Source organism: Bos grunniens, chromosome 10 (genome assembly GCF_055505025.1).
Source record: "Bos grunniens cultivar Pamir isolate PY7600 chromosome 10, Bosgru_T2T1.0, whole genome shotgun sequence".
Taxonomy (NCBI): domain Eukaryota; kingdom Metazoa; phylum Chordata; class Mammalia; order Artiodactyla; family Bovidae; genus Bos; species Bos grunniens.
In genome coordinates, this window is record NC_141174.1 from 86,034,289 (window position 1) to 86,057,741 (window position 23,453).

General features: G+C 47.6%; 1 protein-coding gene across 12 annotated transcripts in view; it reads right to left on the minus strand.

Annotated features, from left to right (window-relative positions):
• PAQR5 (progestin and adipoQ receptor family member 5) overlaps positions 1–23,453 on the minus strand; it is a 95,119-nt gene that overhangs the window by 51,149 nt on the left and 20,517 nt on the right. For 9 of the 12 annotated variants that reach the window (XR_015135317.1, XR_015135315.1, XM_086322786.1 and 6 more), the window contains exon 2: positions 3,605–3,770. Coding sequence is in view for 5 of the 12 variants with exons in the window: in XM_086322782.1 (XP_086178908.1) it covers positions 3,605–3,655 (51 nt within the window). In the remaining 7 variants the exon portion in view is untranslated. Of the gene's footprint in view, positions 1–3,604; positions 3,771–18,472; positions 18,641–23,453 lie in introns of those variants that run through there. The other 3 variants (XR_015135316.1, XM_086322787.1, XM_086322783.1) reach the window with 1 other exon arrangement.

Genomic DNA, 23,453 nt, shown 5'->3' on the forward strand with positions numbered 1-23,453 from the left:
TGGATTAAAATCAAGAACAATACAAAAGTGCCTGCAATCACAATTCACTTTAATAAAGCTTCTGATTCCCACAGTGGTGATCTAGGCACCCACTTTGAGAAATCCTGGGCTGGAGAAACCAGTTGCTATGAGCTGACCCCTTGCTTCCAGGCGCCCAAGCCCACCCACCCAGCACCACTGATCTGGCTCTGCTTCTGCTCCTTCATAATTAGCCCAACACTCTATTTCATTTTTCTTGGATCGTCACAGTATATCTGTGAGACAGATATTATCTCCATTTCACAGACAAGGACACTGAGTCTTGTCCAAATTCCCAGCATAGGTGGCAGAGCACAGTGCGAGGCTGAGAAAAGGTTTGCTTTTCCTCTCTAGAGCCAGCACCTCAGGAGCCCTCCTGCCTGTGCCCCTAAATTAAGGCGTCCCGGACAATGTGGTGAGTTTACCTGTAGCCTGGGGGCCAGGGCCATCATTAACAAAAGGTCCTCAATATGACCCAAAATACTCTTGTTTCCTGGCCAAGGGTCATGCCATGTTCCACATGAACTTGCTGTCTAGACTTCCCTGTTTGTCTCTAGGTTGGGTTTGGGTAGGAATCAACACCTAGACATTTATTCCTCTCTGAGCTCTGTGTTCACGTCTTTCTGAGCTCTGTGTTCACGTCTTTCAGAGCTCCCTCGTGTACCTAGGTCTGTTTTTAGGCACCAGGGAGACAAAATTATGAGGCATGCACCCGAGTCACACCTCCCGCAGGAAGGGAGAACTGTCCTTTCCTGTAAATAAGCCCTTAGCAGGACTGTGCCGGAATCAAGGATGCCAAGAGGTGGTGCCCCACCCCACACTGATGGGTGAGGCTCAGAGAGGGTAGGGAAGTGGCCTAGGCCACACAGCTGGCTAATATATGAAGGGAGAGGCAGTTGTACAGAGCAGCATGCAGAGGTGTCAACCAACAGCTGAAGGGAGAGGGCATCAGCAGCTCCAAGGAGTCAGAAAGGAGGATGGATGAAATGGAGGGGAGGAGATGGAGTAACCCTCTTCAAACAGAGCTCAAGAAAAGAGAATGTCCAATCCAGTGGGGAGACTAGAGAGAGCACCAGTGTGCCTGGAGAAGTGGATTTATGGGTAAAAAACAGTGGAGGAGGTGGATAGGGGTACAGCCAGGGAATACCAGCCAGGGAGCTGGGGAGGGAGTCTATGGGAGGGGCAGCTCAATGCCTCCTCCCAACACACTCCACCCCTCCAAGTGCGGAGGGCACAGGAGAGTTGATAATAACAGCCAACATTACTGACTTCATCACATGCCACGTACCTCCCATAGGGTGCCTCACTTAATTTTCACCACTACCCTAGGAAGCAGATTCTAGCACCACCCTATTTTACAGATGCAGAAACTGAGGTTGGGAGATTAAGGTCACTCTGTGGACCAAGTATTGGAACCCAAAGAGCCCACCAAAAGTAAGTTTAACATTTCTATGAAGTCTCTTATTTTAAATATTCATGCAAATTATGCATTTTCTCCTTAATATGCTTGCATCTGAATATTTTTAAGATGTCATTTCTCCTCCCCAACTAAATCCTCAAATAAAACCACCCTCCAGACAGGTAGAGCCACTGTGTTCCCCCTGGGGCCGCATGAACCTTGCACATGATGCTGGGAAGCCAAGTAGTGGATGTGGGAGCCAAAGGAAAGTTTTGAAGGAAACAGATGTGAGACAGGATGTTGGCTCTGCCTCTGACTAATGCCATTGTACTGAAAAGAAAACTGTCACCTCCATCATTTATGGAAAACTGGACAGAAGACAGATCATCTTCAGCCTCAGAGGCCATCTGGGTCCTTATCCTCAGAACCCCCATACATTCAGAACCCCAGCAGGTGACCCAAGGTCTCCCATGAGAACACTTTCTCTCTTGCATTTCTTTCCTGGGCACAGTCTTGAACCCAGCCTTGACCAAAACTCCCAGGAAGACATCCAAGAAGATACCTATAACCTCTGCCCCAAGAATCCCCACACTAGCCTCATGGTTTCCCAGCTCCAGGTCTTCACTCATACCATTCCTTCCACCTGGACTGCTCTCCCCACCCTCCCCTACCCATCCTCAAAATGCATCTTACAGCTCATCCCCTTCACGGAGCCTTCCCTGATCCCCTCCTCCCCCAAGCGACCAACCCCTCCTCTGAACAAATCTGCCCCTCTCTGAGCATACACCCTAACCTACTTGGCCGCGGAAATGCTCCTGAGCGGTTTTAAATCTTCCCAACCAACACAGAGCCCCTTAAGGGTCGGCTTGGTATGTGATTCTTCTCTGGGCTCCACACACAGTAACGCCTTGCACGGAGTAGGCAGTCAATAAAAATGTCAAGTGCGTGGATCAAAGGATCACTCTGTTCCCCTACTCATCACAGCCACTAGTTCTCTGTGGGTAGAACCAGCCAGGGAAACGCACCAGGAAGACACCCACAGCCTCGTGAGAGTGCAGGCAGGACCCCTGCTCGACAGCACTGTGGGGACCCGGCTTCATTTCCAGCGTGTCTTTTACCTGCTGCATCCTCAACTCTACCCTCCAAAAGCTCCACATCCTTTTGATTTCACCCCAATGCCTGCTGGCATCACCTAGCCTTGCAGGCTTTTAGGGAGAGGGTCTAGTGGTCTGTCTCCTCTTATTCTTCCACTCATGGTGCCAAGATTGTTTGGGACTTTGTTTTTTTGGGGGGGCAGGGGAGTCATAAGGGCTGGACAGTCAGCTGGGTGGAAAGGAGCTCTCACCCACCTTTCCCGTGACATCTTCCAGGTGAAACGTCTCACCGTGAAATAACAGTTATTCTTTTTCAGTCAAAAAGGAAAGAAACATGGACACTTCCCTGGTGGTCCAGTGGTTAAGACTCTGTGCAGGGGACACGGGTTCAGTTCCTGGTTCAGGAACTAAGATCCCACATGCCTCATCACCAAAAAAAAAAAAAAAGGAAGGAAAAATGACACCAAAACAAGGGTGTAATGAGATGACATTACTTTGCAAGGGCAGGAGGAGAGGCACCACTGGCCACAGCCCGCAGGCAGCATGGCCTCACCTAAGTCTCACTAAAAACACAGACTGTCACTGCGTTTCAGGTGTTTCAGGGTAGCTGCCCCCGAGCACTCGGGCAAAGGAGGTGCAACGACTCTCCCTGATTGCCTCAACTCACACCTGGCTCAGGCCTCCTGCAAGGAGGAACAGCAGCAAAGCCACACTCAGGTGACTCTGCCCCTCGCCTGCTTCCAAGCACCCATGAGAGACAATACTTAAAAAGCTGCCATTCAGCCGGTGCTGCTGGCTTCATCTCTGCAGCCTGACTCTGTAGTCTCAATAATGGCTCTGTTTCAGGATAAAATACAGATGTCACAGGCAAGCACTACAACTCAAATACAGTTTCAGGATCACTTCCATTTTCAGGTTTGGTGCAGGTGAGGGAAATAGGCAGCCTGAATTCCCCAAGGGAATCCGTGAGGGACTCCTTGCAGAGGGTGGGTCTCCACAGAGAAGACTGGGTGGAGACACAGCAGCCCGCATGTTGCAGAGGCCAAGCCCTGGTCGCAGCCTGGAACTCAATCACTGGAACGAGAGCACATACCTGGGGCACCTGCTCCATGCTCAGCAGCCTGGGTAGCTTCAGGCTCAGCATCTTGAAGTCAGGCTGGGAAGACCGGTGGGTGACAGCTGGTCCCTGTCACCAGGACTTGCTCAAAGTTCTTACATGGCTCCGGGCGCCTCTGGCCAGCCGGATCTGAGCCGCTTCACTGAAAGAGGACAGCGGGAAGAACTCCAGTGAGTGTCAGCCTAACTCCAGCTGGGTCAAGACTGTTTAACTACAGAACAGACCTTTGCTTGTGATGGCAAAATAACCAGGCTGCCTTAAAAACAACAGAGAAACAGACTGCTGAGTCATTCACTCTGAGAGTGATGGAGGAAGGTAATTAAATCACAATAGGGCAATCATAAAATTATAGCAATGGAAAGGGCCACGGAGGTTACCCAGCGCCCTCGTGTTACACAAGAGGGTCAGAGGCGTAGCGCAACCTCCCCAAGGCTACACAGCTTAGTGAGAGCTTGGGGCTGCTCACTCTCCCTGCATCAGGTGCTACCCCTGGACAGACAGTGTGATCCAGGTCTGGGCCACCGAGAGCTGTCCTCCAAATCACCCAAAGAGAGGCAGCTTTTCCAGAAGGCTCACGGGGGTGGGGCTGCCCTGAGACGCACAGAAGGACCACGCCAGGCCAATCTAAGACACTTGGAGTCAAAGCAACAGGACTGTTTAAATGCAGGATTAACAGGTATGAGTAATGTAAACTAGAGGAACCCAAAGCCAAGGAAAAGGCCCAAGAAACTGATAAGTACTATTAGTAGCTCGGTTCAGCAAAAGAATGAGCAGAGCTAGGAATTTGCCACAGTCAACTGAGCAGAGCTAGGAATTTACCACAGTCAATGCCTCACCTACTCCCATAATCACTGGGCCAGAATCTGCCGCCTCTTTAGAGCTCCCAAGGGGTTCTGTCCCTGCCTCCAAAAGGCCTGAAGACCTGGCTTGTACCTCTCTTGTAGCACCAACCACATCTGACTGCAGGCGGAGCTACCGGCCGAGGCCTTGTCTCCCCTGCACACACCCAGCCCCTAGCGACCGGGGAGGATGATCCCGAGATGGCCGGAATCTCAGGGTGTGTGCCTGGCTCATCCTGGGCCTTCAGCAAACGCTTTTTTAATGATGCAAAGTTGTTCACCCTTTGAACCTAAGGTGTGCTTTTGCTTCTGCACTTTGTTTATACTTTTGCTTCTTATTATAGTTCCTTATTGTTCTATGTGTTATTATCTGAAACTATGTAGCAAAGTACAATGTAGTTCAGTTCAGCCGCTCAGTCGTGTCCGACTCTTTGCAACCCCATGAATCGCAGCACGCCAGGCCTCCCTGTCCATCACCAACTCACGGAGTTCACTGAGACTCATGTCCATCGAGTCGGTGATGCCATCCAGCCATCTCATCCTCTGTCGTCCCCTTTTCCTCCTGTCCCCAATCCCTCCCAGCATCAGAGTCTTTTCCAATGAGTATGAGGTGGCCAAAGTACTGGAGTTTCAGCTTTAGCATCATTCCTTCCAAAGAACACCCAGGGCTGATCTCCTTTAGAATGGACTGGTTGGATCTCCTTGCAGTCCAAGGGACTCTCAAGTTATGTTTCATCATAAATATGCTTTTATTAAAAACACTGGGGTAAGTAAGTATTCACCACAGTCAAAAGGTGGCAGTGAAAGGGATAGAGAAGAATAATTAAAATAGTTGGTTTCGAAACCTCACTACGGGATTAAAGACAAGGAGGGAATTTTAAGGCTGTTTGGGAAACTGTTGTAAGCTAGTGACCACTCAAGAAAGGAATCCAGTAACCTAGCAACAATCTACACTACCTTGAAAGAAGACCAGGTGCATCCAAGCGCATCCGGGCACACTCAAGCCACAAACCCTGACAGTTAAAATACAGGACAATATGGGGTCTGAGTCTTGTTATGCGAAGTCAGGGAGCTAATGGTCCTTGAAGAGCAGAATCTCTGACTGTAGTCAAGAGAGGAAAATAAGTGAAAGCGGAAAGAAAGTAGGTGAAAGGGGACATTACACCAAAGCCCGAGATGAATTACCATATGGAGAATCCCAGGGACGGGGAAGCCTGGTGGGCTGCCGTCTCTGGGGTCGCACAGAGTTGAACACGACTGAAGTGACTTAGCAGCAGCAGCAGCAGTAATGTTACCATCCTTTTGCTAATATACATATGATTTAACAGGGCCATCACAGTCCTGGTTAGACCACACAGGGTCAAAGGAGGAATTAATGATGTAAACCTTGATGTCTGCCCAAGAATGAGGAAGGAGGTGGTCTTCTCCCCTCCTCACTTTTTCTCTGATTCTAAGATGTAGCTCTCTTTGTTCTAGGGGCTGAGCTCCCTTGCCTGCCCACTGTATCTCTTATAAGCATCCTATACTAATAAATTCACTCTTTGCCTATGGCTTTGCCTAATGCTGAATTCTTTTTGCAGTGAGACAAAAGAACCTCAGCTTGATAAGCCCTGACACCAGGCAAGTGGTTTCAATTAAAAGAGTGGGTTTGAGTCCCCTCCTAAATCAGTGATCATGGGTTCAAATCCCATCCAAGGAGTGTGGCTTCAGAAACAACTCAAGCACCCATCAGCTCGTGGATAGATAAATTAGCAAATAAACAAGATGCAGTCTACACATGCAATAGAATATTACTCAGTTTTAAAAAGGAATGAAGTTTTAATGCATGGATGAAACTTGAAAAAATTACACCAGGTGAAATAAGCCAGTCTCAAAAGGCCAAATATTGTATGATTTCAGTTATATGAGGGGCCTGGCATAGGGGAATTTACAGAGCCAGAAAAGAGGTTGGAGCTGTTGTTTAAGGGGTACCGAGTTTCTGTTTGGGAGGATTAAAAGTTCTCAAAAGGGATAGTGGTGATGGTTGCTCAATACTATAAATGTAAAATGCACTTAAAAATGATAAATTTTATGTTGTGTCTATTTTACCACGTTAAAAAAGTAGTTACAGAACATTTCTGAATGACAAAATAATAGAGAAAATAATTTTTTTTAATTGTTACATTTTACCTGGGTACATTTTGGCCAGGTTAAAAAAGAAGAGTTGATACTTTGCAAACAAATGAGCAGCAGCTGCGTAAGTGGACCTGGCAGGTTTTGGTTCTCCTGGATTCCCAGCCTCAATTACCAAGCCACTTTCACCCCCAGACACACCACTACCTCCCCTGGCAGGAGGAAGAGAGCTGACAGGCTCAGCTTGAGTCTCCAGGGGAATATCGCAAAAACCCCTAGCAATAATGGGGCCAAGGCTGCGTCTCCATGGGCCGGCCTACCTTGGTCCCCTGGTTCTCCCTGAATTTCAATGTCACGAGCAAGAAAAAGGAAAGAAACGGTCCCTACCCTCACAGCACACACCATCCAGGAAGACTGACCCAACGAAACATACAACAGGAGGGTAATACTAAGTAGCATGTGATTCATCCTCTTCTTCATTCAGCCAAGGTGTCTGGCATTTTTATCACGTAATGAATAAGAGTAAGGGCTCAATGTAAAGATGATTACATCCTGTGAACTGCAGCAGCTGGAGGGAAAAAATGAGGATTTAGCTGAAATAAAAATTGCATGGGTTTGTGACACACAGAATGGAGGAAAATAGATGTCCAGGAAAAATGAAGATGAAAAGACTGTCCTTGTCTCCAAGAAACGCATAAAGAAAAAGATAAGACAGATATGAACTCAACTAACCAGGACAAGTCACCCTTGAAGGCGAGGACCTCCCACCCACTCTGCGTCAGGCCTGTGCTGCCCACCTTGCCCACCCATCTGGTCTCTTTCACCCTCACCACCCTGGCTCATATCGCCAGGCAGAGCAGTTCAGGGCCTCCGAACTGGATTAAAGCCACATCGGTTCTAAGACCAGTTCGCCATTTCCTGTGCAATTCCAGGCAAGCAACGTAACTCCTTGTGCCTCAGTTTCCCCATCTGTGAAATGGAAAAAACAGTGGTACTTTCTTCCTAGCGTGGTGGTTATGATTAAATGAGAGAAGAACCCATGCAAAGGGCCTGCCCTCAGGGAAAGGGCCAATAAGCACTTGCTCCTGTTACTAATTTTCAGGTAGGAAAATTAATTTTCTATTTTACAGGCAGGAAAACTAAGGTGTTGAAAAGTGAGGGGGCTTGCAGATCTCACAGATAGTAGAGCTATCATCTGATTTCTGGTTTGTGTGGATGGAGGTAGAGGAGGGTTGGGGTGTGATGGTGATGCTTCTGGAGTTGTGTTATTTGATCTGAGGGCCACAGGCTGCATAGAGATTGGGGGCTTTGAAACGACACTCTGTGGGCCCCTAAGCTGCACTTCAGGGACCACTTTTTTTGGGGGGGTAGGGGGTTGTACCAGTAACTAGGAGAACAAGGAAGTGACTTCTCCCCTATTTTAACCAGAAGATGTCTTAGTTTTCTTCTGAATTATAGTGGAAACGTAAGTCCTCTCTTTGAGAAGAAAACATTAAGAAGCATAAGTTTCCTTTTAAAAAGAGAACTGAAGGACTTTCAACTCTGATCCCGTGGTTAAGAATCTGCCTTCCAAGGCAGGGATCACAGGTTTGATCCCTGATTGGGAAACTAAGATCCCTCACACTGTAGGTCAACTAAGCCCTTCAAAAAATAAAATAAAATAAAAAAAGAGAAATTTATTTTGATTAAAGAGAATCAAGTTTGGGCTTCTCTGGTGGCTCAGACAGTAAAAGAATCTGCCTGCAATGCAGGAGATGGGGGTTTGATCCCTGGGTCAGGAAGATCCCCTGGAGAAGGGAATGGCAGCCCACTCCAGTATTCTTGTCTGGAGAATTCCATGGACAGAGGAGCCTGGCAGCCTACAGTCTATGGGGTCGCATAGAGTCAGATGCCACTGAGCAACTAACACTTTAACTATCTGTCTCAGGCTAGTGCTCCATCCATATTCCTGGTCTCCCCACTCGCGCTCCCTCACTGCCCCCCACCCAGTAAACATTAGCCTACACACTGTATCCCAGGCCTGAAAGGACATGGCCAGCTAAACATCACCTCCCAAATATGTTTACATATTAGGTAGCTGAATATAAACAGATGACCTACTTCCCACACGAGAGTCCAAAAAAAAAACAAAAAAAAAACCCCACCAGGTGCCTCTGTCCATGGAATTCTCCAGGCAAGAATAATGAAGTGGGTTGCCATTCCTTTCTTCAGGGGATCTTCCCAACCCAGGGACTGAACCCTGGGTCTCCCATATTGCAGGCAGATTCAGGTCCCTGGGTCTCCTGTATTGCAGGCAGATTCTTTGCTACCTGAGCCACCAGGGAAGACTGATAACTTCTAGGGATGCAAATGAACTAGTAGTACATACTCTCTTTATTTAATTTTTTTTCTTTGCCATTTTTTTAATTTCAATTGAAGGCTAATTACTTTACAATATTGTATTGGTTTTGCCATACATTGACATGAATCAGCCATGGGTGTACATGTGTTCCCCATTCTAAACCCCTCTCCCCCCTCCCTCCCCATCCCATCCCTCTGGGTCATCCCAGTGCACCAGCCCTGAGCACCCTGTCTCATGCATCAAATCTGGACTGGCGATCTGTTTCACATATGATAATATACATGTTTCAATGGTATTCTCTCAAATCATCTCACCCTCGCCTTCTCCCACAGAATCCAAAAGTCTGTTCTTTACATCTTTGTCTCTTTTGCCATCTTGCATATAGGGTCATCGTCACCATCTTTCTAAATTCCATATATATGTGTTAGTATACTGTATTGGTGTTTTTCTTTCTGACTTACTTCACTCTGTGTAACAGGCTCCAATTTCATCTACCTCATTAGAATTGATTCAAATGCATTCTTTTTAGTGGCTGAGTAATACTCCATTGTGTATATGTACCACAGCTTTCTTATCCATTCATCTGCCAATGGACATCTAGGTTGCTTCCATTTCCTGGCTATTGTAAACAGTGCTGCGATGAACATTGGGGTACACGTGTCTCTTTCAATTCTGGTTTCCTTGGTGTGTATGCCCAGCAGTGGGATTGCTGGATCATATGGCAGTTCTATTTCCAGTTTTTTAAGGAATCTCCACACTGTTCTCCATAGTGGCTGTACTAGTTTGCATTCCCACCTTAAAAGGGTTCCATTTTCTCTGCACCCTCTCCAGAATTTATTGTTTGTAGACTTTTTGATAGCAGCCATTCTGACTGGTGTGAGATGGTATACCTCATTGTGGTTTTGATTTGCATTTCTCTGATAATGAGTACACACTCTCTTTATTACATTAATTTATTAATTTAGTTAGACATGCCTATTTAGAATCCCTTACCATATCCACTGCTAACTGCTAAGTCGCTTCAGTCGTGTCCGACTCTGTGCGACCCCAGAGACGGCAGCCCACCAGGCTCCCCCATCCCTGGGATTCTCCAGGCAAGAACACTAGAGTGGGTTGCCATTTCCTTCTCCAATGCATGAAAGTGAGAAGTGAAAGGGAAGTCGCTCAGTCGTGTCCGACTCGTGGCAACCCTATGGACTGCAGCCTACCAGGCTCCTCCGTCCATTAATTTAAAAATATTGTTTTTCCACTTCTAGTTCATAGAAATAAGTGTATTCATAATCTCCATATGCATCTTTGACCAAAGGATCTTCATTTAACACTTTTTGGAGTCACCTAACACAGTTAAAGTGAAAAATATTCTTATTTCCCTCCAAGTTATTTGAAAGCTACACTTTTGGGGGCTTCCCTAGCAGTCCAGTGGTTAAGACTCTGCCTTCCAATGCATGGGGTGTGGGTTTGATCCCTGGTTGGGGAACTAAAGTCCCACATGCCACAGGATGCAGCTGAAAATTTTAAAAAAGAAAGGAAAAAAGCTGTATTTTTTGAAGTTGTGTTTAATGCTCTTGCTAAAAATGTATCCCAAGTCACAAGTATTCATTTACTATTATGGCACTCTATGGCAAATTGCTTTCAAACACTTCACACAGACAGTGTGATGTGAAAATGTTAGTTTTAACCCATATCCCTGGGGTTGTGGTTCATTAGCATTTGAAAGACAAACCTTAAGCTCACACTCCAGAGGCCACAACTTTGGTTCAGTTGTGGTTACTTTTGATCAACACCAGAGCGTTTGCTAATTAGCTGGATGGATGCTGTCTCACTGGAAAAATGAGTGGAATTAGAGATGTGTACACTGATGAGAAGTGCTGCATAGGCACCTCCCCTCCTGCATGAGCAGAGGGTGCCCCAGAGTGGCTGTGCCTCTGCATGAGCCCAAATGAGCCCTTTCAGGATAATTCTGGGCTTGAACCCACGAGTTCAACTGACACGTAGCAGCAGACAACTGTCATATTAGCCTCATACGAACTTTCAAGAAAGGTGCGTAAGAGCCCCTCAGAGGGTAAGTTGCAGAGACTTCACCTGCTAACGAAACAGGTCATCTTAATTGTTTTGTGGGCTTCTCTGGTGGCTCGGTCAGGAATGAATCTGCTTGCTGGAAGCTATCTGTATAGGGGCGAGGGGTGGGAGCGCAGCGGACACAGGACTCAGCCTGACACACTTACTCTGCTGCGCCACCTGGTGGTGGGGCTGGGGGTCCTCCAGCCCTCATGGACCTGAAAGTACTGTATTTCCTGAGCGCCTGAGACCGTATTTCCAGGAACTTCAGATGTGCTCAGCTGGAAGTCACACCACTACTTTGCATACCACTAAGATAACACACACACACAAAAACTACCAACTATAATCAGGAGACAGAGCTGATTGGAAATGAATCCTGATTTCAGAGCTGTTTTAATGGTGTTTTTTTTTAAGTACACATAGTAATTGATAACAAGTGATTGGCCCTAGTCAGCTTGCATAGCTACTCTCTCCAGACCCACTACGACTTTACAGGGATCATTAAAAGCTCCTTTACAACAAAACCAGTACTTGTAAATGGGAGACCAGATTTCTGGGAATAAATCTCAATCTGTATCACATTTTTGTCCCTCTCTCTTTTTAAATTGATCATGTATATCAGGTGCCTTCTGAAAGGATCCCAAACAAACACCGATGGGGAAAGATTCGGGTGATCATGTCTTCCCCCAAACAGCCCGTCCACTGCTCAAAATAAAGGAACAGAGGGACTCTGAATAGGAAGAAGTCTGGATGGGCCAAACTCCCTCTTTTCTGAAAAATATCATGTTGGAAAACATAAAATTTCTCATTGGGCATACATAGCAAAGGCAAAGAATGCTGTTTGGTAGGGAATTTCTCCATAGCTTGCTTTTAGAAAAATTGGAAAAATGAGATCGGAAAGCTCGGAGAGGTCATCTGTCCAAAGTACCATGGGATGCATGATCACATTCATTGATCAAAAGAAGCGAGATTAATAACAGGAGTTCAGTTACCATGAGAAACCAGTGCAGAGTACCTGGAGAGGGAACCAGAGTCACCTTTCCCCCCACTCATCAGCCTGTCCTAGGCTGGGTGTGGCTCAGAGATGTCTGAACACAGGTTGGTCCAGATAAGGCCCCACATTCATGGGCATGGCAGGAAGCTGCTGGCTAAGGGGCTGCCGCTGGTGAGGCTTGGGGCCTGAGCTGGCTGAGGACAGAAGAGCAGTGTCAGAGCCACCCTTCTGATCCTCTGCCTCCTCCAGGGCTCTTGTCTATATGTCCTTCGTGGTAAAGAGAAAACAGCCCAGCATTTGCATCCCATCACTGTGCCAGAGGATCACCAAAGTGCCCACTACCACAGAGGACTGAATTTGCACTTGGGGAAGACGGTGTGAGGCAGAGTCTAGGTGCAGCCCCACGACACCTTCAGACATGAAAATTAAAATCTTTTGAGCATCAAAGGACACTATCAAGAAAACAATGATAGCCCACAGAATGAGAGAAAAATATTTGCAAAAAATATGACCGGTAAGAGATTCAGTTCAGTGGCTCAGTCGTGTCTGACTCTTCGACCCCATGGACTGCAGCATGCCAGGCTTCCCTGTCCATCACCAACTCCTGTAGCTTGCTCAGACTCGTGTCCATCAAGTCTGTGTTGCCATCCAACCATCTCATCCTCTGTCGTCCCCTTTTCCTCCTGCCCTTAATCTTTCCCAGCATCAGGGTCTTTTCCAATGAGTCAGCTCTTCATGTCAGGTGGCCAAAGTATTGGAGCTTCATCTTGGAACCAGTCTCTTGTTCCATGTCTGGTTCTAACTGTTGCTTCTTGACCTGCACGCATATTTCTCAGAAGGCAGGTAAGGTGGTCTGGTATTCCCATCTCTTTCAGAATTGCCCATAGTTTGTTGTGATCCACACAGTCAAAGGTTTTGGTATAATCAATAAAGCAGAAGTAGATGCTTTTCTGGAACTCTCTTGCTTTTTTGATAATTCAACGGATGTTGGCAATTTGATCTCTGGTTCCTCTGCCTTTTCTAAATCCAGGTTGAACATCTGGAAGTTCTCAGTTCAGCTGAAGCCTCGCTTGAAGAATTTTGAGCATTACTTTACTAGCATGTGAGATGAGTGCAATTGTGCGGTATTTGAACACTTTTAGCATTGCCTTTCTTTGGGATTGGAATGAAAACTGACCTTTCCAGTCCTGTGGCCAGTGCTGAGTTTTCCAAATTTGCTGGCATATTGCATGCAGCACTTTAACAACATCATCTTTTAAAAAGTGAAATAGTTCAGCTGAAATTCCATCACCTCCACTAGCTTTGTTCGCAGTGATGCTTCCTAAGGCCCACTTGACTTGGGACTCCAGGATGTTTGGCTTTAGGTGAGTGATCACAGCATCGTGGTTATCTGGGTCATTTAGATCTTTTTTGTATAGTTTTCTGTGTATTCTTGCCATCTCTTCTTAATATCTTCTGCTTCTGTTAGGTCCATACCATTTCTGTCCTTATTGTGCCCATCTTTGCATGAAATGTTCCCTTTGTATCTCTAATTTTCTTGAAGAGATCTCTAGTCTTTTTCATTCTATTGTTTCCCTCTATTTCTTTGCACTGATCACTTAGGAAGGCTTTCTTATCTCTCCTTGCTATTCTTTGGAACTCTGCATTCAGATGGGTATATCTTTCCTTTTCTCCTTTGCCTTTAGCGTCTCCTCTTTTCTCAGCTATTTGTAAGGCCTCATCCAACAACCATTTTGCCTTTTTCTTGGGGATGGTCTTGATCACTGCCTCCTGTACAATGTCACGAACCTCTGTCCATAGTTCTTCAGGCACTCTATCAGATCTAATCCCTTGAATCTATTTGTCACTTCCACTGTATAATCGTAAGGGATTTGATTTAGGTCATACCTGAATGGTCTAGTGGTTTTCCCTACTTTCTTCAAGTTAAGTCTGAATTTTGCAATAAGGACAAAATGTGGTCCACTAGAGAAGGGAATGGCAAACCACTTCAGTATTCTTGCCTTGAGAACCCTATGAATGGTATGAAAAGGCCAGTCCTCATATATATACCCAAAAGAATTGACTGTGCAACCCCAGAGACGGCAGCCCACCAGGCTCTCCCATCCCTGGGATTCACCGGGCAAGAACACTGGAGTGGGTTGCCATTGCCTTCTCCAAAAGAACCGAAAGCAGGGAGTAAACAGATGCATGCACACCCGTGTTCATAACATCATTAGTCACAACAGCTAAAAGGTGGAGATGATCCAACTGTCCATCAGCAGATGAATGGGTAAACGAAACATGGAACATACATACAATGGAATATGATTCAGCCTCAAAAAAGAGTGACATTCTGACACATACAACCACGTGGCTGAACCTTGAAAGCATGCTAAGGGAAGTGAGCCAGACACCAAAGGACAAACATTGTTGATTTCACTTGTATCAGGTACAAATTCAAATCTATACAGAGAGAAAGTAGAATGGCGGTTGCCAGAGGTTAGGGGGAGGAAGAGATGGGGGTTACTGTTTACTGGGTACAGAGTTCTGTTTGGGATGACGAAGGAGTTCTGGAAATGGACAGTGGTGATGGCTGCACAACACACTGTCAATGCACTGCATGTTACTGAATACACTTAACAAGGGTTAAGATGCTAAATTTTATGTAGTATATATTTTACCCCAACAGAAAGAAGTATATACTACAAAAGCATTGTTGAGTTTTATAGTTTGCTCCATAAGTTAGCTATTCTTGTATTAATATAAAATTTCATTTTCTCCAAATCTTCCAGAAAAAAAGTATAGATCATAAATATATATATACACTGTCTTAGCCCCTACAGGTTGCTGTAACAAAACACCATAAACTGGATAGCTTATAAACAACAAATATTTATTCCTCATGGCTCTAGAGGCTGGAAGTCCAAGACTAAGCACCAGTATGGCTGGACCCTGGGGGAGGCTCTCTTCTGGGCTGCAGGCTGCCAACTTCCTGCTGGGCCCTCACATGGCAGGAACGGCAAGGGGGCTCTCTCAGGCCTCTTCTATACAAGGGCACTAGTCCCATTCATGAAGGTTCTGCCTGATTACGTCCCAAATGCCCACCTCCTAACACCAATGCACTGACTGGCATTAGGACTTCAACATATGAACTCTGGGGCCGGGGATGCAAACACTCAGATGACAGCATGCGCATGCACACATATACACGTCAATCACATGCCACTTATTGCTGCAAAATCCCTCTTTCTTTCAGAAGCAAGACTAGTTCAACCCACCCCTATTCCTATTCTGTAGATGAAGACCTCAGATAGGAAACGACTTGTCTGAGGTCACTTAGTGGTGGCTTGACACAGTCAGAATGAACAAGATCTGTACTGAACAGTGGGAATATATGAATAGATGGGCAACAGGATTGAGACCAGTAGTTCCAGTGCCAGTCTGTAAACTTACCACAGGGAGAGAAGAACCAAAGCCCAGGAGAGTGAATGGGTCTCTCCTTAGCTGAATGACTTGCATCTGAACTCCAGCCTGTCCATGGCCAGGGTCAAACACCTACCTCAGCAAAATACACGTAATTTCCAGATAGCTCACCAGTAATTAAAACCACGATTACTGTGTCTGTTAATGCAGTGTTTTCCAAACTGCAGTTCACAATCTGTCAGCAGATCACAAAGTCAAATAGTGGATCATGACTAGCATTTAAAAACTGAATAGTTTGCAAAAGAACAGAAAGTATCCGTGTATTGCATAGAGTCCAGATAAGTATTGTTTTGTGATACTTGTTATGTATGTTACATATATTTGTTTTGCTACTCATGACCATATGTGTGTACTTGGTCACAACATAAAACGTATTTCTTTTTAAAACTATTTTTCTAGTTTTACTGAGGCATAATTAACAATTAAAAATTATATCTATTTAAGGTGTAGAATTTGATGATTCTCTGTACCTGCATGCTTAATCGCTCAGCTGTCTCTGACTATTTGCGACCCCATGGACCCCGCCAGGCTCTTCTGTCCATGGAATTCTCCAGGCAAGAATACTGGAGTGGGTTGCCAGTTGCTTCTCCAGAGGATCTTCCCAACCCAGGGATTGAACCCGGGTCTCTCACACTGCAGGCCGATTCTTTACCATCTGAGCCACTAGAGAAGCTCCCTGAGGTGAAGACTCCCCTTGGCCATTTCCGAGGTATGACCTTTGCTGGACTGAGTAATTCCCCCGACTCTCACTTGTTAATTCCCACGGGGCCAGGGCTATGGGAAGCTAAAATGAGATCACGGATGTGAACATACTTCCTAACCACAAATTATAAGTAAAGATTAGTGAGTTTATTACTATTAGTAGTACCAGGCTGCTACTATTTACTATAAATATCACCACATTCAGGAGAGCGCGAGCATCAGCTGCAATTGCTGCTGGATGGTGCTGTTTAACCTGAGGTCCAAGAACATCCCCCAGCCTTCGGAAGTTCATAAAATTACAGGTAAAAGTGTGTGTGTGCACGCGTGTGTGTGTACAGGAACATATGCGTATGTAAAGCGCTGGGGATAGGGATTCCAAGGCGTTCCACCGAATTCCAGTGAGTCAAGAAGGTTCAGAGCCACCAGCACCTGGGTTAAAGCCACACCCCCAGGGAACATGGAGCCCAGAGGACACCTCCCCCTCGCCACCCCGCAACTGCAGGCCGGGAGCGGACTCCCAGCTGGGGGAAACAGCGGGACCCTCGGGATCCTCTGGCTGTGTCTACCAGTCTGGGGAACGAGGGCAGTGTACTTTTCAGAAACCTGTTTCTGTCCCCTGGAAACTGGTCCCACAGGCTGGGCGGGGCAGCCCTTCAGGAGCAGCCGGCTCTGCAGCCTCTGACCGCGACCATCCACACCCACAGCCCCACCCCACAGAGGTGCCAAGTGTGGTTCTCAGGCAGACTCAGCAGCTCTCCGGGGGCAGGGGGAGGGCTACAGGGGCCCAACAGGAAAGAGCTATCTGTGGGACACCCAGAGTGCCCCAGGCAGGAGTGGCAGCCGCCCCAATGCCAGGCCTTGGACCTCCCGGAGCCTCTCCACGCTGGCCAGGCTCTGAGACCCCCTAGTATCCTCATGCTCTGCCTGCCTTGCAGGCCCAGCAGCCCTCCTCCAGGAAGACGTCTTCCCCAGGTACACCCTCCGCCCCTCGTTCCTTTCCCGGAGCACCTCTGGACGCAGTGAGGGGGTGAGGATCGTGGACTCGAGTCAGACAGACCTGGTCTGCAGTCCCAGCCCCTCTGCTCACTAGCACCCCTGGGTCAGGTCCCCTAACCTCAGCACTGGTCCCAGCCCTCGCTTGTGAGGGGAGGAGTGAGCAGAGCAATGTGCATGGGCTCTTTACATCAAGCCAGGCCTGCCCCAGGCACCTCAGTAAATGGCAATTACTATACCTGTTGGGTTATGTATCGTTCTCTGATTGTTTTAGGTGCGGTTGTTTCGGCAGCCGCCACTAGATTCCTTGAAGACAGGCCCTGGATCTGTTTTTATATAAGAGACTCAATAAAAGAACGTTGACTGTTCTGCTCAGAGGTGGTCCACTCATTCACATGTCTACCTATCACCCGCAAAGTGAGGCTACCAGACGCTGGCACTCCACCGAGAGCTGGGCACGTGGTGTCACCACAAGCTGTGCCTTGGGGGAGCCACAAGCAGAACAAACTGTTGTTGTTCTGTCGCTCAGTCGTTTCCGACCCTTTGTGGCCCCATGGAGTGCAGCACGCCAGGCTTCCCTGTCTCTCTGAGTCTGCTCAAACTCATGTCCATTGAGTCGGTGATGCCATCCAACCATCTCATCCTCTGTTGCCCCCTGCTCCTCCTGCTCTCAATCTTTCCCAGCATCAGGGAAAAACCATAGCTTTGACTATACAGAACAAGGAAGTCGCACAAACAGGGGGCCCAGTGGGTTAGATACTATGTGGATGACAGAAACGGTTCTATGGTGGCATCTGTGGGAAGGGGGTGCCCTCGGGTTTGAGGGGAAAGTTTAGGTCAACTTTACAGAGAAGGTGACACGTATTCGTTGCATAAGAGGTCAGAGAGGATCTGTTTGGAGAGGGCATGCAAAGGCCCAGAGGCACATTACAGGAAGTCACCGCTCTGGGCACCTTCAGAAAGAGTGTGAGGTAAGTGTCCTCTTCTGCCTAACTAGGGGCAGAGTTGGGTGTGCCAGGAGGGAGCCCAGGATTACCACGGGGACTGGGGATCAGGAGGAAGGTCAGCCCCACTAGGGAGGTGTTCCTAACTTTTTTCCCCACACTTGCTCACTCATCCACTTTCCCACAGGAGCCAGCTGCTTGGGCGAGAGGGGAAGGGAAGATGTGGGGAGCAGGGGGCATCCTCAGGGGGTGGCTCCGACCCTGGGCTCTGGTGACCTCCACTCACTCCTGCTAAGGAGTCAAGCATCACACCACCCAGAGCCGGGTCTGTTCTCATTGCTCCCTTCCCTAAAACTGGGCTGGGACTCCCCCATGGTCCAGAGGTTAAGAAATTACCTTGCAACGCAGGGGACACAAGTTTGATCCCTGGTCGGGAAACTAAGATCCCATATGCTGCAGGGCAACAAAGCCTGAGCACCATAACTAGAGAGTTTCCACAGCGAAATGGAAGATCCTGCATGACGCAACGAAGATCCCACGTGCCACAACGAAGACCCAATGCCACTAAATGGAGAAAGAAATATTTTAAAATGAATAAATACAACCAGACTTACTGGGACACCCCTTCTCCTCCACTCCTCAAAGCCACTGAAACTTGAGATTTGCCTTGTCTCTGTCCCTTGCCACCTGCCCTCTCCCTGTTAACTACCCCCGAAGCATCTTCCGTGGAAGCCCAAGACCTGGTCCATAAGCAAGCACTAACACAGGCTACAGCGAGTCCCCAGAGAATTCAAGTCCCTGGTGCTGGGGGCCTCTTAGACTTCTGAGCCTTCTCGGAGGGCCTCAAGGAGCTGACACTCTGATGCAGAGGTGAGAGGGACAGGAAACGGACCATGACCAGAGACAGGGCGCTCCAATGAGTCCAGAGACGCGAGAAAACAGGCACACAGGCCAGGTAGGGACGGTGCAGAGGGGTGCAGCGGGAGAAGAGCGTGGGAAGCAGACTTGAGCATGACAGTGGCGTGGCGAGTGCACGAGGCCGGCAGAATATTCAACACAGAGAGTGAACCCTGACATTGATGATGTTAATCATGTGTGAATGTGGTTCATCAGTTGTAACAGATGTGCCACGCTGATGCAAGATATTAATCACAGGGGAAGCTGTGAAAGGAGGGAAGGGGCATTGGGAACACCTATTTCCTGCACATTTTTTCCTAAAAACCTAAAACTGGGGGGCTTCCCTGGGGACTTCCTCTGCGCTTCCACTGCAGGGGGCACTGGTTCCACCCCTGGTCTGCGAACTAAAATTCCACATGCCATGTGATGCAGCCAAAAAAGGATCAAGGGACTTCCCATAAAAACCTGGGCTCCAGTTTCTCTTGACAAATCTGAATATCTACAGACCTAGGCCAAATTCGCTCACAGCAGCAGCTGCTTGCCCCTCTCCATGGGGAAAATGAGGGAAGCCTCTGAGGTTCACACCAGCCCCCTGTTCCAGTCAGGCCTGGTCAGAAACTCTGCATTTGGGGACCTGGTGATAAAGGTTAGGTTTCTGATCACAGGGGTCTCAGAGCATCATCTCCCAAGGGCTGGGAAATGGTGACACCTCTGAAGAGAGAGAGGAAGACCTGGGCTGTTTTTGGTCAAGTTGAATTTGCACAGATTGTAATTTAAAAGCGTGACCACATTTTGGAGGAGAAGTCAAGGCTAGAGATCAATTTAGGAGGCAGAGAGAGGTGACTTTCAAAGTATCTGAAGTTTCTCAAGGGAGAGGAGCAGACTGAGGAGCCCAAGGAATGAGAAAAGGGCCCAGGACTAATGGGCCAAAACTGACCAAGTTGGGATGTGCAGGGCGGTGGGCCAGCCGCGGTGATATAAATGATTCTCTGGGACCTCAGTTCCCCTGGCAAGGCAAGGGTAGGAAAAGCGGTGCCTGGGGCTTGAGGAGGATGGAGGTTAGCAGCAGGTGCTGTGGGGCAATGGTGGGGAATTGTCGAGAGGCAGAGAACCAGAGCAGCTCCCGGTGGGCAGGGTGCTCATACAATCTGCTTGCATTAAAGTCGTCCCTGGGGCTGGGAGCAGAAATGGAGAGTGAACAGGAAGATGCCTCGTCACTTGTTCGTTCCCTCGGCATACACTTACTGAATACCCACTCTGTGTCCAAGGCTACGGTAGGATATGGGGATGGAGAGAGGAATACGATGAGCTCATGGTTTAGGAGATCGGCACTGACGGCTGACACATCTGATGGCCAAACTGCAGTTAGAACCAGATGCTCCCAGAGGAGCACCGAGGAGACACACTGGGGAGTCAGGAAAGACTTCTTGAGAAAACAAAGCTTGAGCTAAACCTTGAGTAGCCCGTTAGCCATGGAGGAGCAGGCCCTCAGCTGAGGGTACAGCGGGAGCCAAGGCACAGAGGGAGGGAAAGTTCCCCGCAGTGGTGGCGTAGGATGTGCAGTGGCAGGTGGCCAGGGTGGAGTCTGGAGACGGCCCAGGTGAAGACTCAGTGTGGGCCCCGTCTGATGCGGTGGGAGTGAATGCCCTAGAGAGCTGGGAGTCAGGACTGCAAGTCTCAGGGATGGTGACAGGAGACAGGGTGGCTGGTGACCCTAGGTTGGGTGAGGAGAATCACGAGGAGTGGATGCAGACCAATTTCAAACCCTGGCTTCATCATCTGCTGTCTGCTTTTGGGGAGATTACTTAATCTCTTCAGTTTGAACTCTCTTGTCAGCTAAATGAGGACTTCCCTTGTGGCTCAGCAGTAAAGAATGTGCCTGCCAATGCAAGAGATATGGGTTCGATCCCTGGGTTGAGAAGATCCCCTGGAGAAGGAAATGGCAACCCACTCCTGGGTATTCTTGCCTGGGAAATCCCATGGACAGAGGAGCCTGGTGACCACGGGGTCTCCAAGAGTATGACACGACTGAGAAACTCAGCACACACATCAGCTAAATGAGGATAAGAAAAGTATCATCGATGACTTGTAAGAATGAAAAGCTATGGCATCTACTAGAGAATACAACTGCATCTTAAACCATCTCAATTTTGCATTAATGTTCTTGCCTGCTTCTTCCATCTTGGTTTATAATTTTGCTTGAAAACAGATGGTTTCCCCTTATCTCTGACCCACCTCCCTGGCTGGAGCTGAGGCTAATGGGCATGCCACAAGCAAGGCGGGGTTGCCATGGTGACTTCCCTGCTTGGCTTTAGGACTCTGAGTGAAAGGAACCTTTCCTTTGTTTCAGCTATTCTAGATATTTACCACTAGGCAATTACTGCACATCTTAAAAAAAAAAAAAGGGCAAATGATACTCTTTAGTATCTTTGTAGAGAAAAATTGGAAACAATCCAAATTTCTGGCAATAGAGAACTGTCTGCATAAGTTACTGTACATCCATGTAAAATTGTACCGTGGGCTATAAAAATGTTACAGATCTACAGTTATGGACAGGAAACGGTGTCATGACATGCTGTTAAATGAAAAAAGCAGGTTATGGAACAGCATAAATCTTGTAACGGCATCTATATAAAACTGTGTTCCAGTTAACTGCTTGTATTTATGGACAGAAAAGTGTTTGAAAGGCTGTTTCTCAAAGTGTTCACAGTAGTTCTCTCTAGACGGTAGGGTTTACGTCTTGAGATCTGCTTTATTCTCTTCTTTCTACTTTTCCATAACACTAGAGTTTGTGTATTACACTAGAGCATCTGTATTACTATTTATGTATTCATTCATTCATTTTTTTTTAAACCAAAGCAACAATGCTATTATAAGGAAATAAATGAAGAATGCTCCAACTGTTGGCCAGTCTTGGAGGAATTAGCTATGTGGGCCAGCCCACGGGTAGTACACATTGGCATTTCCTCATACACCCACCTGAGAAGCTCTTGTATCAAGCTCTAGTATCAGCCTGCCTGCTGGCCCAGGGCAACACTGGCTTTGCGTCCCCCACTCACAGCACTGGCATTCAGTTTCCAAAACCACACATTTTGGAGATGCCACTGCCTTTCCCCAAGTGGAAGGCCTAAGGAGGCTCCCTCTGTTCCAGGTGTGGTGAACAGGGTGGGGGACAGGGGTGTCCTGCACTGGGAGCACAGTAAGCTCATGGGCAGTAGACACAGTGAATCTGCTCTGTGTGCTGGGCGCTGGGTATATACAGTTCCAGGCTGATACAGGCCTGTCCCAGTGGGACTCCAGTCTAGAGGAGGCAGGAACCCAGGAAGGGCTGGGAAATTCAAGTAACTCCTCAGAGTTCCTGCAAGGCTCCCTGACTCACAGTGTACACTTTATGTTCCTACAACAAAACTCTGGGGTCCCTTCTGGAAGGTCCCAGAGGACCCCGCTCCTTAAAGACACACCCTCAAGCCAGCAGCAGCCTCACGTCTGGGGTCCCTTCTGGAAGGTCCCAGGGGACCCCGCTCCTTAAAGACACACCCTCAAGCCAGCAGCAGCCTCACCTCTCAGCAGCCTTGCCACACCCGCGATGCCCCAGCACCCACCACTGTCCTTGAACGCACTGGACTTCCACACTCCCATGTTTTTGCACTTGCGGTTTACTCCGGGAGAGACACCCCTTCCTCCACCTTCTCTTTTTGATGAAATCCAGTAATGGCTCCAGGCTACCCCCAGTATCACCTGCAAGGGTTGTAGCGCTCCCTTTGTAAACCTCACACTGAAATGCTTGTGCTCTGGCTCCCCTGAGTCAAGGCTGGTGGGGCCTGGCTTATTCACTGCTGTGTCTGAGGTGCCCCGCCCAGCACCGGGCACAGTGCCACTGTGGAATGAACACATGTTTACCGAACTGAACAATTCTCCCATCTACCACACTCTGAAACCTACAAGCAGGGTCTGGTCCCTTTGCCTAGAAACTTTCACCCAGTTGGTTGCATGCTCTCTTCATGAATCCTGCACTTCCAGCCCAAATGGTCTATTTCACTTGGTCTAAAATTTTTATTTCAAAATTTTTAAGATCTGAAATCTCAAACCAACTGTAAAAAAAAAAAATACATGTGACAACTGGGAAAATTTGAATGCCGATAAAAGAAATTCTTGATAACAAGAAATGATCAATTATTAAGATGTAATAATAGTATGATGGTTACATTTTTTTACAGGGCCCTTTTAACTTAGAGATATACACTGCAGTAATCACAGAGATGAGATGATGTCTGAATCGGCTTCAAGAGAAGCTGGCAGGAGCAGGGTGCGTGAGTGTGGGCACCAGAGAAACAAGACTGGCCATGAGCTGATCACTGTTGAGGCCAAGCATGATAGTTCATTATACCAATCTCTCAAAATCTATGTTTTTAAAAGGAGATAATTACAACATTAAAAAAAAAAAATCCTGCTGAAATGTGAAACACGTCTTGAGTCCTTC